This window comes from Amphibalanus amphitrite, unplaced genomic scaffold (genome assembly GCF_019059575.1).
Source record: "Amphibalanus amphitrite isolate SeventyFive unplaced genomic scaffold, NRLGWU_Aamphi_draft 001233F_arrow, whole genome shotgun sequence".
In the NCBI taxonomy this organism is placed as follows: Eukaryota; Metazoa; Arthropoda; class Thecostraca; order Balanomorpha; family Balanidae; genus Amphibalanus; species Amphibalanus amphitrite.
In genome coordinates, this window is record NW_024882726.1 from 163,457 (window position 1) to 178,881 (window position 15,425).

Sequence of the window (15,425 nt, forward strand, 5' to 3'; positions counted from 1 at the left end):
GTCATTTTCGTGACCTCACCATTAGGTATAAGTCAATGGGGATAAACTGAAAACTTTTTCTGGCGCCGGGAACGATCGATCTCCAACTATCTCAAGCACACCGAATCGTGATTTCATGCACTCCTTGCAAGGTTCGATGCGTCACTTTTGCAATGTTGACCTTGCGCGACGTCATTTATGAAGTTATAAGGGTCTTATTAGTTTTTTTCGTCAATAACTAGGTACCGATCAAATTGAGCTAGCGAGTCGGGAATGCCACCTATGGACTCAAGAAGACCTGCCGAATCGAATGATATGCGACATGACCTCCTTCGACCAATTTCGTGACCTGGGGACGCCGACCTGACCGTGACCCGAGGTCAACACCCTAAGTTTACCTCACCCAAACAAAAAGTATATCATTCGACGCGCCTGAGAGAGGCGAACACGATGCTGGCAAAATCGCGGCTCTGCGGCCATTTTTTGCGAAGTTATTTACCAAAAACGGAACCGTGCCTTGAGGCACTTGACCTGACCTCAGAGGTCACCGGTTTTTGTTTGTTTTGTTGGGTTAGGCCCTTTCGGTCCAATGAGACCATTTCAGAGCCGGAAGGATGATAGGATATAGGGGGAGACATTGGTCTGGGCAGGCACCCTAGTGAGTCGCCGGGGCTGAGCCCGTCCAGAGGACAGGTCACCCAGCCCCAAGGCACTCACTGCACCCGGCTACGGGGTGCGCTCCCTCGGGAGCAGCGGTGCCGCTCCAAGGGAGCAGCCCGCATGAGATAAAGTTGCCTGTCCAGCCCGGAGGGGGTTGCGGTGTGGAGGAGAAGGATTTCAGTATCCTGAGGCTAGAAGCACGGAACGGTGTCAGAGGTCACCGGTTGACCTAGGACCATAAAATCGGGTATCGATCTCTGCGTCTCGTAACGGCGCACACGCTCGTTTTTCCGCGACGCGCTAGCTCCACCTGGGGCGAAACGGCGAGGGGGGTCGTACCCGCCCCCCGCCCCCTCGGCCAGCGCGTATGTAGAAAACTTATAGGACCGGGCCGTGGAGGTTTAAACTGGCCTCTGAAAGCCCAGACCGTCTAAAAGTCCCACACCGGCCTCTGATAAGTGATAGTCAATCAGCCCAGTTGCAGTGGTCGCTGATATAAAACCTCTTAAAAACCTTATAGGCCTGGCTGAGCCTAGCTGGGCCGTTCATGCTGATTTTTATAGGTATATTGAAAAGACTCGCTTTGCACGTTTCACGCTTGCTCGTAATGAAAAAGTTGCTGGATGCCTCTGGAATTTGCATGGGTGCCAACGGCTGCGGAGGACAGGGGAACGCGTCCATCAGTTTGAGTTTATGGACGGGAGACTCCCTGAAATTTCAACCATTTTTTTTTCTTTCTTTTTTTTGTCTCGATTTTTTTTTACCTCTGAGCATGTTTGCGAAAACAAAGTGGCCGAAATCCGAGGAGAAATCGGATTTTGGGGGTAGGTTAGGTTTTGGACCTCTGGGACCTCTGGGACACTTTCGAAAACGTTCCTACGCCTATGCGTCCAAAGCAGTATTAGCATGTATGTTCCAAGAGTCAAGATGAATGGGTTCGTACTAGGTACTCATGCCCATATGGTAGTTGAAGGGTTTAGCATTTTCCATCACTTGAAAAGCTTATGACTGAAAGATCACATGTCGTTTTCCAGCATGCTCCCGACATTCGATAAGACCATGAGCGGTGTGGGGGGACAAATCGGATCGAATTGTAGTACCATTTTCCGTAAATGTCGAGGCCATCCCTCTGGATCGTTGCCACAAAGGAGGGTTGATTTCTGGCGGCCGGTGCCGACACGGCGCATCAGCAGAGCAGAGGACCCGTCATTGGCAGTCGTCTGTCACGTGATCGGCCACTCGACTGGATGGGGCGATACGCCAGCTGATGGCTCGGCGGCCCGAAGCGACGGAGCTTATCCTCGTAACTGTCGTCTTTACGTGCCGAGGGCACCGGACGGGAGCTGACTGGTTCGGCCGTACGTATGGTGGCAACTCGCAATCCAAATGACAAAGCACTGTTGTGGATGACAGTGCTGCGAGAGTCGATATGACCACAGTAAGCAGCTGCGATATCTTTGATAAATGAATAATTGTGATAGGTACTTGCAGTACACTCATTTTCCTTTTAACTCGAAGTAATCAGATGTGCGAGGATAAGTTGAAAGTCAGATTGAAACTTTAGAGACGCTTTTGTCGTTGAATTTAGGATTTCTTTATCGTTTTTGGTAGCGTGGCCATGGGTGCGTTTATGGCTGCCAAAACGAATTGCTATGTCCACGTGTACCTAAATGTAAGAGTAGGTATCATTCAATCTCATCACTGTTCTTCTCTAAATGTCTATGTTCTTTTCAGCTAAGTTACCGTACTCAGGACTGCATAACATCTATGCTGTTTTTTATTAAATAAAAGCTCCACAGAGCAATGGGCACATTTTGATCGATATGATTAATTGCGTTCGGTTGACGATATAGCACAGCACTACTCTCGAAGCCACCGCCAGTTCCGTTTCAATTTGGTGGTGCTCACCTGTAGAAGAGGCCGGCGACGATGGCTGCCACCAGCCAGTGGTAGACTCCGGCGCGGACCATCGCCGGCAGCTTCCTGTAGAGACTCGTCAGAAGGAAGTCGAGCACCACGCCTGAGGGCACCGACCAGGAGGTCGCGTTAGACAATAGACGGCTTCGCAGGAGTCCAGGGGTCAGTGGAACACAGCTGTTCGGTATTCACAACGTCTCACAGTCAATCATAGAGAAAGAAACACTGTCAAACTGCTCAGTGGTGTATGCTGTTTGTTCGCAGTTTATAAATAGCGTCGTTTCGAAACAACTGACTTGTTTCTACGTAGTATCATTTGATTTATTATTTCACAGAATACTGAGCCTTTGAACGGCTGACATTTTATATGGCCTTTCCTGCCGGTCTGAAGGTCACCCTATACTGCACTGCCGGCTGTTGGCAGCTGTTTCGTGCGGTGCCATTTCCGAGTCGGCACACACACTCGGGGCCATACCGTGACCCACGCGACCCCCGTGACCGCCGTGACCGCCGTGACCTGCGGCCAACTCGGCGGCCGGTGTGGTTCCGCTGAGCCCGGCGACCCGCCGCTGCCGTCCCACCTGTTACCCTCAGGGCCCCGCCCCCGCCGACTGACCTGAGAGCATGCAGCTGTAGCACAGGGCCGGAAAGTAGTGGTGGAAGTAGAGGATGCGACCCATCGTCCAGAAGGGCGCGTAGTGCACCGCCCAGGCAAACACCAGCCACAGGCAGGCCAGGCCGGTGCGGCGGCGCCAGGCCGCTGAAACAGACCGAGGGGCGGGATACGTCAGACTGTTTATACAAATCCAGGGAAGGTGAGCAGTACCTTAACGAGATCACCGTGAATCGTGTAATAGGGATATGCAGAAGAAAGTGATCTTTGGAATAAATCACTTAGTCGTATTATATCAATTATATAATTTTCAGCACAGTTGTAACTGTTATACTGAAGAATTATAACAATTAAAACAGTTATACTACAATATATAACACTATATCTAACACGGGATAGTTGCATTATATCAAATTGTGTATTATTTGGAATTATTTAAAACTGATACATTACAGAGTTGAGGTGGACTGTCAGACACCAGGCACAGAGGTGGCCGTTATCTTTTTTTTCAGCCGGCACCAGACCGAATGACCCCTCGAAACAAAGGAGGGTCATTTCTGAGTGAGGTCTGCAGCTGCTTTCGAAATCCAATAACTGGCAATCGATGCGCTAGCCATCAGTAGGTATCAAAGGCTTGGGCACCATCCACTATGCAACTCGGAAACAAAATATAAGCCATAATTACATTGATTTAAATAACCACCTGCTGCAATGCCTGACAGCTCATATACCTACGTATAGATACCTAGATATGCTGTTATGAGTATCGGTCTAGTTTTGAGAAAACAAATAGCTTATTTTGTTATGTAAATGGTCACATCAAACGTGCCAGTATGAAAACCACAGAAATCAAGGATGTTCAACTACCGTTATATGTAGTTAGGTACACGATAATAAATCGATCGACGAAATATCGTAAAAATACATTTAGACGTGCTGAACATGTGAAGAAAGCCGTGCTCCATGCTCGCTCATGATTGCTGGGATATATGATTGAGTTTAATATTTCTAAACACTTATTACAGTCGGGGCGTCAGTTTCATAAGACACACAATGAGATGCCGAATGCATGTCTAATCCAATAAGCAGTGCAATATAGGGGAGATCCGTGTAAGACGCCCAGGGTCGGTAAGAGGCCCCATCGCGGCCCCCTCCCAACAGATATGGCAGCCCGAGCTAGTCTTGGGATACAAAGCATACTAGGTCCATAGACTGCAATGATAAATTGGTGATTTTTAGGACGGTTTACTGGAAAATTCTTGACAGAAACTGGGAAAGTCGAGATCCTATCTTGTTGGAAATTTCATGTTCTTTTGTCGCTTTTGGAAGTGTTTTTTGATTTGGGACTGCTAAATCGTGTTCCCAAGAGACAGAAGGTAACCATGTTTTACATTGAGTCAATGGCAGAATTCTGATCTACTACGCTCAATTTATTTGTCATCTTGTACGAAATAACTAACTGTATTGCACTTTTGAAAAGTTCATAAGTAGCTCAATGTTTTGTCTGTGGACTACTTTTCGATTGCATGCGAGGAAATGATGTTCCCAAGCCTTTGAAAATAGGCATATGCCTCAGCAGCGGGTTCGAATCCCAGCGCGATCAATGTTTTTGTGTATGTAATGGGTGGGAGAAACGCAGGCAAACGAAATATTTGAGAAATGGGAGGCAAACGAAATAAGGGCTACGAAGCAGGGCTGCGGAGTCGATGGATTTTCGGCGACTCCGACTCCGACTCCGACTCCGGCTTTCAAAAACCAGCTCCGACTCCGACTCCGACTCCGGGCAGAATTGTCGACTCCGACCGACTCCAACTCCCGACTCCGACTCCGCAGACCTAGCAGGGCTGCGGAGTCGACAGATTTTCGGTGACTCCGACTCCGATTCCGGCTCGGGTTTCTAAAATCGACTCCGACTCCGACTCCGACTCCGGTCACAACTGTCGACTCCGACCGACTCCGACTCCGACTCCGACTCCGACTCCGACTCTGCAGCCCTGCTACGAAGTCTATGGATTTTCAGTGACTCCGACTCCGACTCCGGCTTTCAAAAACCAGCTCCGACTCTAATTCCAACTCCGGACAGAACTGTCGACTCCGACCAGGGGTGGAGATCTGTCAAAATGTCAGGGGGGGGGGGGCCAGGCCGGGCAGATGGAGGCGGGCTGGATGCAGTACCATTGACTTACATAGCAGTAAGTCGTTTTCAGGGGGGTCCTGACCCCCCCCCCCCGAGATCTCCACCTCTGACTCCGACCGACTTTACAGCCCTGCCCGGTCTGTGGAGTCGCTAGATTTTTGGTGACTAGCGACTCCGACTCCAGCTCCAGTTTCCAAAATCGACTCCGACTCCGGCCATAGCTGTCGACTCCTACCGACTCCGACTCCGCAGCCCTAAAAGTTATATATCCTGCTTTCGAATGGTTCATCTCTAGAACGGGTTCAATTAATATTTTGTGCGCCCGCCTACGACATCCTGTAAAACGCGAATTCACAACGGGTGGAGCTGACGATCACCCCCACTAGAGGATTAACTTCTATGGAACCTAGAAACGCCAAATGTTCGGCATTGGTGACAACCCTTATGTTGTTACCTCCGTGTTAGATTGACGACTATCCCTATCAATTTTCTCTTTTATTATAACTACAACATTTAATGTACTACAGGTCACCAATCAATGTTTCGCTTAGGTAGCTTTTTGGCGCCCGGCATACACCTTAACATGGTCACAAAGGTATGTAGCTTTAAAACATTATGCATTGACTTCACAAAATAACAATGGATTCTCAAACTGTGCCGGAATCGTAGCTCAAACTACTAGTTAGGTCCCTCAAACGATATGGGTTTGCAATTTGCATGGACACCTCCGATAAGTATCAGCACGTTTTTATGCCCGTGAAAACATTTTGCCTCCTCTTGATCCTGAATCAGTGTCATAAACGGCATACACACGCTCAAAACGTACCCCATCTTCAGACCTGAACCGTCAACCACGATATCGGCACCTCTCCGGTTAGATGCCATAGGATACTCAAGAAACGCGATATGTCGCTCATAAACCATAATCCAAAATCACGGGGTCGGGAACTCTGTGATATTTTCCTCATTTGCACATTCGCACAATCATTAACGGCCGAGGACACCCATTCATTTACACTTAGGTACATTTATCATCACGAAGGATCGAGGACACCCACATATATAGGTGCATCTATAAGTGGGCGATGATGTCGAATCAATGAGTGCATTTAGCAAAGAAGAAGACAAATGACATCGCTAAGACAAATGCTACAGCAGGAGCAACACGCATTGGCACTCATTAGAGCTAACGGACACGTCCGAGATCATTGGCAGTAGCAAATACAGCCTTTAGCAACACATGCTTCAGGAAACCTTTACCACAAGAATAAGATGTGAAATTCCACACCAGAAACGTTAACAGCCCGACGTGACATCAAGTAGCGCCATGAACCAAACAATACGTTCTATTAAACAGACGATCACAGTCATCGCACTCACACAATGACGCTCACCATCTCCCGCAAGTCCACGCCCTTAGGACGGCACATACTGGCGACGCTTCCTTCCCTCCCGTTGCGCGTCCGAGCTCACTCGGGCTCGGTGCTTAGTGTTCAGCCTCTGCAGCTCTATGAAAGTCCGCACGCGCGCGAAGACCCGGCGGACTTGAGGCGACGTCGCGTACCGGAACTTGGACTCCAGAACCGCCTCGAAGTCGCGAACCACTCCGGGCCTTCGGCTGAGACCGTCCGGCTCCATACAGTGGTGCACAGAGAAGGCGGCGTCCATCTGGTCAAAGACGTCCATGAAGTCAGCCGTGGGCACGGTCAGCCCGCCCAAGCTTTTCAGCCGCGTCCACAGGGCTCCCATCGGCTCGTCCTGTTCAGCGCCGGAGGACGCCGCTGCCGCTCCGTCTTCGGCCGACCGCTTCCGCGACACGTAGCCTGCGACGTATACCTTAGCGCTATCTCTGGCCGACACGCCCGTCTCCAGATCTCTGGCGCCGGTGACTGCTCCGGAGGCGGGCGGTGCGGCGGCTGGCGCGGGAACCGACCTGAGCAGCTCCTCCATTTCGGCCAGTTCCGCTTCGAGGTTGTCATCGGCTTCCGGCTGGTGTTGGCTCGGAGCGAACTCCCGCAGGTCGGCGGCCATCTCGTCATCCAGGGCAGACTGACTCAGCTCCTGCTCTAGTGGCGCCAGCTGCGCCAGCCAGTCGGGGTCCCGGTCGTCCGCCTCCTCTCCGCTGCTAGGCACCGCCGGGGCAGGCGCAGTCGGACCGGCGCCGCTCAGCGGTCGTACTCCGCGCTGGATGGCGAACAGCAGCGTGAGGAGGCGCAGCCTGGAGCGTACTTCGGTCGGCGTCGGGTTGAGGTTCGACCCGCCGCCGCTGCGCACCATTCCGAAGAATCCCTCGAGTCTGTCCTGACTCAGCCGGCGCGTTAAAAGATAGGTCTGCTCTCCGAACTTGGCCTTCAGGTCCTGGAGCAGGCCACGGACTGAGGACACGGAGAGGATGATCCCCTTCTGGAAGGGGAGGAGGGCATCCTTCCGCGGACACACTCGCAGTTCCCGGGCCTCCTTCTCCAGCGCAGTCAAGGCGGACTCCTGCTCAGTGGTGCCGCTGTAGCCTCGCCGCAGGGGCTTGACGTCCTTGGGGTGGATGGCGTTCAGGACATCCATGCCCGAGTCCAGGACGCGCAGTGCACGCACCTCCTCCCGCCGTCCGAGGTGACGCTCGATGGCCAGAGCGACGGTGGCGCTCAGCAGCTCCATGGCCGGGCGCACCTTCTGTCGGGCCATGTTCTTCACCTGCAAAAAAAAGTTTATGCCAATCATTCCTTCATCATTATTTTAGGTGAAAATGAAACGACGAAATTGAACTATTGCGTAAAACGGCTTTTATTAGATGTTTTAGACATTCTGACTTCACATATCTACTCATCCACCAGAAATAATTCAATTAAATTAGCCCGCGCCGTGTTGGTGGCCTGACTTTTCCGTGTCATGCTCGGGGGGTCACGCCCCCCCCCCCATCTAACTGGGCTCCTGGGCCACGTAGCGACACGCAGTAAGCGGCAATCGAAGGAGCGTCAAAAATATTGGCCAAAATGCTCGGTCATTTTTAAGGTCAGGTCACTAGAGGTCATCAAAGGTCAAATTGTCTAATTCAACAATTTTCGAAACACTAGACGGCTAACTCGGGAACCAACAGAGCTATAGCGCCGCGGAAAAGCGCATTCGAAAGCTCGTTCAACGTTCTTTCGCCGCCATGTCCTCAGATTTGACCTCAGGTCAACGGTTTAGCCTAAAGAGGGCAAAAACTCTAAATATAGACGTTTTCACGAACAAAGTTTTTCGGTAAAACTTTTGACTCCAGAGAGTCAGACATTTCTTTTGCCAGCATCGTGTTCCCCTCGTCGAGACGGGTCGAATGAACAGTTGACCTTGAAAGGTCATTTTGAAAAGTTGACCTCAGGTTAACGGCATGACCTGACCGGAAAAGTTCACGTTGCATATCAGTCGATCCGTATCGTCGAGCTGAACACATCTGACGTTTTTGACCGCTCTAGCACGTCTTTATCAAAAGTTATTGTCGAAAAACTGCTGGTGACCTTTCATGACCTGAGATGACCTCAGGAGCATTCAGAGGGGTCATAGGTATTAGGTGCAAGTTCCCGATTCAGTGTGTCACGTTTACCTCTGAACTGATGCAGAGTTTGTTGATGTCTACATGGTAACTCAAGCGTGCTAGTAGCGGCCGTGAAACACCGCCCTGGCGTTGAGAGCCGGGTTCGAGTCACTACGGGCGCTCACATTTGTTTCTAATTGGTAATATGGCCTGTGGTCAGTGGCAGTGGTCGCGTTACAGGCCAGATAAAGTCGGTGAGCGGGGTGGGCCGCGTTCAGCTCCAATATTCGACTGTAAATTGTGCCGTTGACACGAAATTTTCCGATCGGGTGGTCATGATCTGCGCACAAGCACTGCTTATCGAGGCTTATGATCTCAGAAATCTATTCATTCAAAAACGTCTGACTAACTTTATGAAAAAGCATCTTGGCCATGCCGACTGAATATTTGATCTCAGGTCACACATTGTAGTGTAGATTTTCTCACCTGAACATGGGTTGCCAGATGCACCTTGTGGGCGACGCGGTACTCGGCCGATGCGCCGTTGATGGCCACCATCTCCTCCATCAGGGCCTTGTCGAGGAGACCTCCTTGGCTGGTGCGGATGCCGTGGTCCAGGAGGTTGTTACGCACCCTCTTCATGATGTGTGGAGGGTCTGCCAGGACCCACACCCTCCTGAAAACATGAAAACCATGCATCATTAGTGAACTGCAAGGCAACAAGGTTTAAAGCATACACGACAAATAGCAGGCGCGTCATGCGTGTATCGCATAATCCAGTCGATACTTACTTTAACTTCTATATAAACGCAGTGCAATCGGTGTACATTAAAGAAACAAACTTTCCTTCACTAGCTCTGCAAAACAATCATGCAAAATAAAGTCTTGCATAGATAAATGCTCATAAAAACAGAAGTGACACATATACATATATGGGGGGGGGGGGGGAAAGGTGCATACAAGATAACTAAGATCTGACACTTATTGTAACAAAAACTGTCATTAAAATGAATCCACTTAACAACATTGACACCAAAATGGCTGATTCCAAAGCGTTGACAACAGTCTCAAACAGTGTGACAGTGCAAGGCACAAAACCACTAGTCAGAAGGCAAAGCCCTTTGAACATAGCAATGATCGCAGCACGTATAGCAGCCAGGAGGCAGAACCAAAGAACCTAAGCTCACCCCCCCCCCCCAATCTGCAAACTTAGTATTTAGTAAGCATCTTGCATGTAACAGCTTAGATCCATGAAAATACATATGCTCACCTGTTGGAGTCTCCAGGGTTCAGGAACCAGGAGCGTCCATCATGTGAGACACCCAGAGCCTTCCAGACTCCGAGGTTTGAGCCACCCATGTCGCTCACAGTGGCCACGACTTCAGCACCTGCAGCCTCGATGCCCTGGATGAGGCTGAGGAGCGTGGCGACAGTGACTGCAGAGTCAAACTGGAACAGCACTGGCACCTGCCACTTGGAGAAGATGCCCGCTACCAGGAACTGTTGCAGGCGCCGGTGCGGTCCCAGGACCTGATCCAGTTGCTGATCATAGCAGGCCACTTTCCGAATGTCCATTTCATCATACATCACGACGCACTGGCGTTCCTGTCGTGTCAGGTTTTGCACCATCTTGGCCAACAGCTCCAGCTGTGTGGCAGAGCTGTCCGGCTGCAGGACAAAGGTGGCCAGGTAGCGCTGCAGGGTTGACAGTGCTGGCAGCGGGTAGCCATTGCCGCGGAGCCACTCATACTGTCGGCGGGACAGGTTGACGCGGTGCCGCAGTGCCTCATGTAACGAGTCCTCTGTCCATGGACAAGGTCTCGTCCCAGTGATGAGATGTTCCCCCTGTGAAAAAATGACTGAATGTGATCTCCTGTAATTGACATTTTTATAAGCTTACAAAGATGGTTTGGTTGTCTAAGTGCCTAGGCTAGGTGCATGCTAAGCAGATAAAGGATTATAATTGGACGGTAAAAAACAACAATAACAATGACAATGTCATTAACCCGCGCCGGGCCGGTGCTCCACGACTTCCGCGTCGGGCCGGGGGGGGGGGGTGTCTGAACACCCCCCCCCCGTCTAACTCAGCTCCTGGGCCATGTAGCGACACGCGGTAAGCGGCATTCGATAGAGCGTAAAAAATATGACGGAAACACTAAGGTCATTTTTTGGGTCAGGTCAAAGGTGAGGTCGCCAGAGGTCATCAAAGGTCAAATGTAGGCAATTTCAACAATTTGCCAACGGCTAACTCGGGAACCAATGGAGCTACAGTGCCGCGGAAAAGCGCATTCGATAGCCCTTTTACAGACCCTTCTGAGTATTGTTCTCAGTTTTGACCTCAGGTCAAACAGTTTAGCCTACAGAGGGCAAAAACTGTAAAAATAGACGAAAACTGTTTTCGGCAATAACTTTTGACTCAAGAGTGCCACGACATGGTAGCATCGTGTTTCTCTCGTTGAGACGCGTCGAATGAGCCATTTGTTGACCTTGAAAGGTCATTTTGAAAATTTGACCTCAGGTCAAGGTCATGACCTGACCGAAAAGGGTCATGTTGCATATCAGTCGATCCATATCGTCGAGCTGAATACATCTGACATGTTTTCATCGCTCTAGCGCGTCTTTATCAAAAGTTATAGCAAAAAAAACTGCTGGTGACCGTTCATGACCTGAGATGACCTCAGGGTCACACAGAGGGGTCACAGGTGCTTTTTTCGATTCAGTGTGTCATGTTTACCCATGAACCGATGTTTGAGGGTTTTGAACACCATTCGTCCAAAATAGGCGCATTTCAATTTTCTCCCATTGACTTATAATGGAGAGGTCACAAAATTGACCTGACCTTAGGTCACTGATATCAAAATTCCGAGATATACATTTTGTACATACTGTTACTCTTATCAATCGCTGAAAGTTTCAAGGCGATCGTTCGGTCGGTGTAGCTATGACGAGGATTGCAACTTTTTCTGAGGTGAGGTCACTAGACATGACCTGACCTATTTACAAAAAAAACCGCAGGGGGGGGGGTGTTCAAACACCCCTCCCCCTGACCCGGCACAGGTTAAGGTTCATAGTTAATAGTTAATACTAAATGGTGTGTATTATTTCTAGCTCTCGTGCATGTCTGTGCAGAACAAACAGGAACCATGTATCTTGACTACCTAGGTACTAAGTTGCACAAAGTCCAAGGATTTAGACAATAGACACACCACTTAGCATTCTACTAAGCACTTATTTTCTCTGTTTCCAAAACTTAACAATCATGACAAACATTTTCTACATGCTACCTATAGGTAAGACTTCAGTTATCTATTACTGCTATTTTACTCCACCTGTATACAGGCCACACTTGCCAGTGGGAGGTTATGATTGACATTGAGCAACAAGAGACAAGGTTTAGCAGTTATTTCTGTTACAGACATGACTCAAAACAAGGATATACAAGAGAAAAGCAAATAGACATGTTCCAAATGAGTAAAAATGAACTTCAAGCCAGCTCACCTGCTGTTCCGTGAACAGTCCAGTTTTGATGGCCGAACGAGAGGCCTCCTTGGCCAGGGTCAGGTCATGAAGCTTGTCTTGGATGGCAAGAAGCTGCTGCTGAAGTTCCTTCTTCTCATTTTGCAAGATGGTCTTCTCTGCCTCCAGGGCATCCTTCTCTGCCTGCAGCTTTGTGCAGCCATGACACTCGATGACTCTGAAACCAAACATTGCCAATGTAAATTACCTTCTATTGACTATCCTAGTCTCACGGATAAATGCATGAAATCAACAGCAGCCAATATGGATATATGCCGAACATTTTTCATTATTGCTAGTTGCTACTAACTATAATGATATTAGGTAACTTCCCTGATTTTAGACATAGCTTTATCCCATATGGCCTCAAGTTCAAGTTCATGCAATACTATGGTCATCATTGGCATTGTGTCCTCTTTCTAGTTTCTGGTCCTCGCATTTTATTCTCTGGGTGGGTTAACACGGTCCAGCATTAAGCCTTTTGAGTTTTGGGACCCACACAAAGTTGAACCTTTTACCACCAGGACCAGAAAGAGTTAACCATTCCAACACTGACTCCAGAGCACAAAACATAGCTTGGCACTTTCATATTAAACCACTACACTACACTACACTACCACTACACTACGAGTTTAAAATACAACAAAGAAAAAGGCATAGGATTAAAAGAATAGGTAGGTACCTAGGTAGGTACCAAGTCAGGTTCCAATAGGATTTATAAGTACAATTTCTTGAGTAAAATGAGGACTTCAAATCATTACCTGGACTTAGTCAAGTCCCTGGTGCGTGCAGGAGGCTGGATCGAGGAACATGCCGGAATCATGATTGATGGAATGGCGCCTGGAAGAAGGTTTCTCTTGCGAGACTTGGACAGACATTCCGAGAAGTCGGATGGAGCGAAATGGGCTGAACATACACGAGGATCGGCATGATCTGCGAGCTCTGAATCAGCCCTCTTGATGGCGTGCCACCACTGGAGGGCCAGCTTGTGGTCCTTTGGGAAGGAGAAATACCTCGTGCCCTCGGGATTTAACTTGCGTGCAGCCGTACCATTGTGACAGGCTGGAACGGCACAGCCTGGCATCTCCGCAATGGAAATTGAAATACCGAAAACTTGAGATAAAACACTTACTGGAACGAAGCTGAAAATCTGATGAAAATATTTAATAACTAGCCAAATCACTCAAGTAGCAGCCAAATACACGAACAGCAGGCGAAATTTGACCGAAAATGTCCGTTGCTAGGCAAACAATTCGAAATTGACTCAGATGCGCAACTTCTGAATCCTGCCAGCTTGTCACCATATCGAATATACTACTGGAATTTGATACCAGAATCTTCGCTTCCAACTAGGGCCAAAGTTTTTATTTAAAATTATCGTATTATTCCAATCAAAAGAAAAAAGCGAGATATACGTTCTCTAAATTTAAAAAAAATTGTAATGTAGATATTAATCCTTAATTACAATAATTTGTATAACTGGAGATCATGCATACTAAACTTGGACATACCCCCTAATTCAATATACCCTGCCCCATCGCTTTTTTTTACCAAACCAATAATGTTATTTATTTTTTAATGTTCTTGTAAAGCAGAAGCCCTCTTGAAACAACAACTCACGAAACCTGAGGTATCAGGTGCGTCGCAGCGACTTTTGGTAAGCCTGTTTCTGTTTTTGCCCCTTTACTTGCTAGATATATGCATCTTTATCACCCTTATATATCTGAAAAAAACAATGGCTATCAAATGCAATCTTATCTCATCGAAATTGTCACATGTTAGCTTCAGAATAGACCATGTTCTGGTGCGCTGCAAATGTCTCATAAACCATAAATATTGTGACGCTAAAACACTGCATTTTTTAAGAGGCCCTCCCTTCGAGGATGATAAAACGCCCCCCAATAAAAAACGCCCCCGATGCTAAAACGCCTGCACCTGCGGCAGGCGTGGCATTCTTTTTTCAAGGAGTTTGTTTTTGTTTCTTTTTTTCTGTTTCCTTTCTTAGAGGTAATAGGTACAATTTTCGTTGGTCATCAGCGTTTGGTTGTGCTAGTTTTCGCATTGTTCGAGCGCTTTGGAAGTGTTATTGGTTTCGATAACACCGTATTTGCTTAGCTTTTCGAAATAAAGGGCCTTGCAGCTGTGTTCGCAAAGCGTCTTTTACAAGTCGACTTGACTTGTAAAACGCCCGAGGGGGGGGGGGGGCGTCTTACCATACCCATAGTGTAAGAGGCCCTTTTGCAACTTTTTCCAAAATGTTAAAGTTTACGGTTTGTGTACCCCCTAGATTCATTTTGAATGCAAATATGTATGGGAAAATGATGCATGCTCACAGCGCATGCACACGTTAGCTCTTAAATATTATCAGTTGTCTAAGAATAGCAACTGAGCTTAAGGGGGGGCCTCCTGCACCACTCTCCCCTACCCTTAAGACCTGGCATTTCAGGCAATCAAACCAATGCGGCGGATTACGGTAAAGACGGCCACAAATGGGTCTGCTAAGCTGAGCTATCCGTCTTCATCCGTTTTGCCTGAGTGGAGTGCCATCAGCCGATCAGACGGAAATGTTGCCACCGACCGGCCGGGCGAGCTCTCAAATCGGAAACACAGTTTGACAAGCTTCCGAAACTCGGCGAACGAGAGCTTCGGCCGTCCCCGAGGGAGATTTGAAGGGGTTTCCAAGTCTAGCGGATGTAAGCCTGGTAAACTTTTTACTCTTGCCTTACTCTGGGGCAGACGTGGGTTGGGCAACTCCGATGGAAAATGGCGGGATTTCCCGTGTTTATCTTTTCTCTATATATAATTGCCCAAGGGAATTGCCAATGTTTTTAGGTGGAGAGTGGTTCGGGAAACATTTGGTCTGCCAACATCCAAATAAGCAAAGAATAAACAATAATGGTATTTTCCAAACCATATTATGATGCTATGCTATTGTCAGTTTGATGTCTTCTTGGGTTATGCAAATCAATAACCATCGGAGCAGTTCCTCACAATCGAAATTTCGACGACACTATGTTTGGAATGCGGACTGCTGAGGCGTACCGCCCACGAAATAATCATGCCACCGGTAGCCTGCAATAATAATGCCGGTACCT

General features: G+C 48.5%; 1 protein-coding gene across 1 annotated transcript in view; it reads right to left on the minus strand.

Moving 5' to 3' along the window:
- Nucleotides 1-15,425, minus strand: part of LOC122371338 (protein O-mannosyl-transferase 2-like) — a 43,286-nt gene that overhangs the window by 4,129 nt on the left and 23,732 nt on the right. The window contains exons 16-17 of the mRNA XM_043347585.1: nucleotides 3,173-3,316; nucleotides 2,548-2,659 (exon numbers count right to left, since the gene is read on the minus strand). Coding sequence (XP_043203520.1) covers nucleotides 2,548-2,659; nucleotides 3,173-3,316 — 256 coding nt within the window. The remainder of the gene's footprint in view (nucleotides 1-2,547; nucleotides 2,660-3,172; nucleotides 3,317-15,425) is intronic.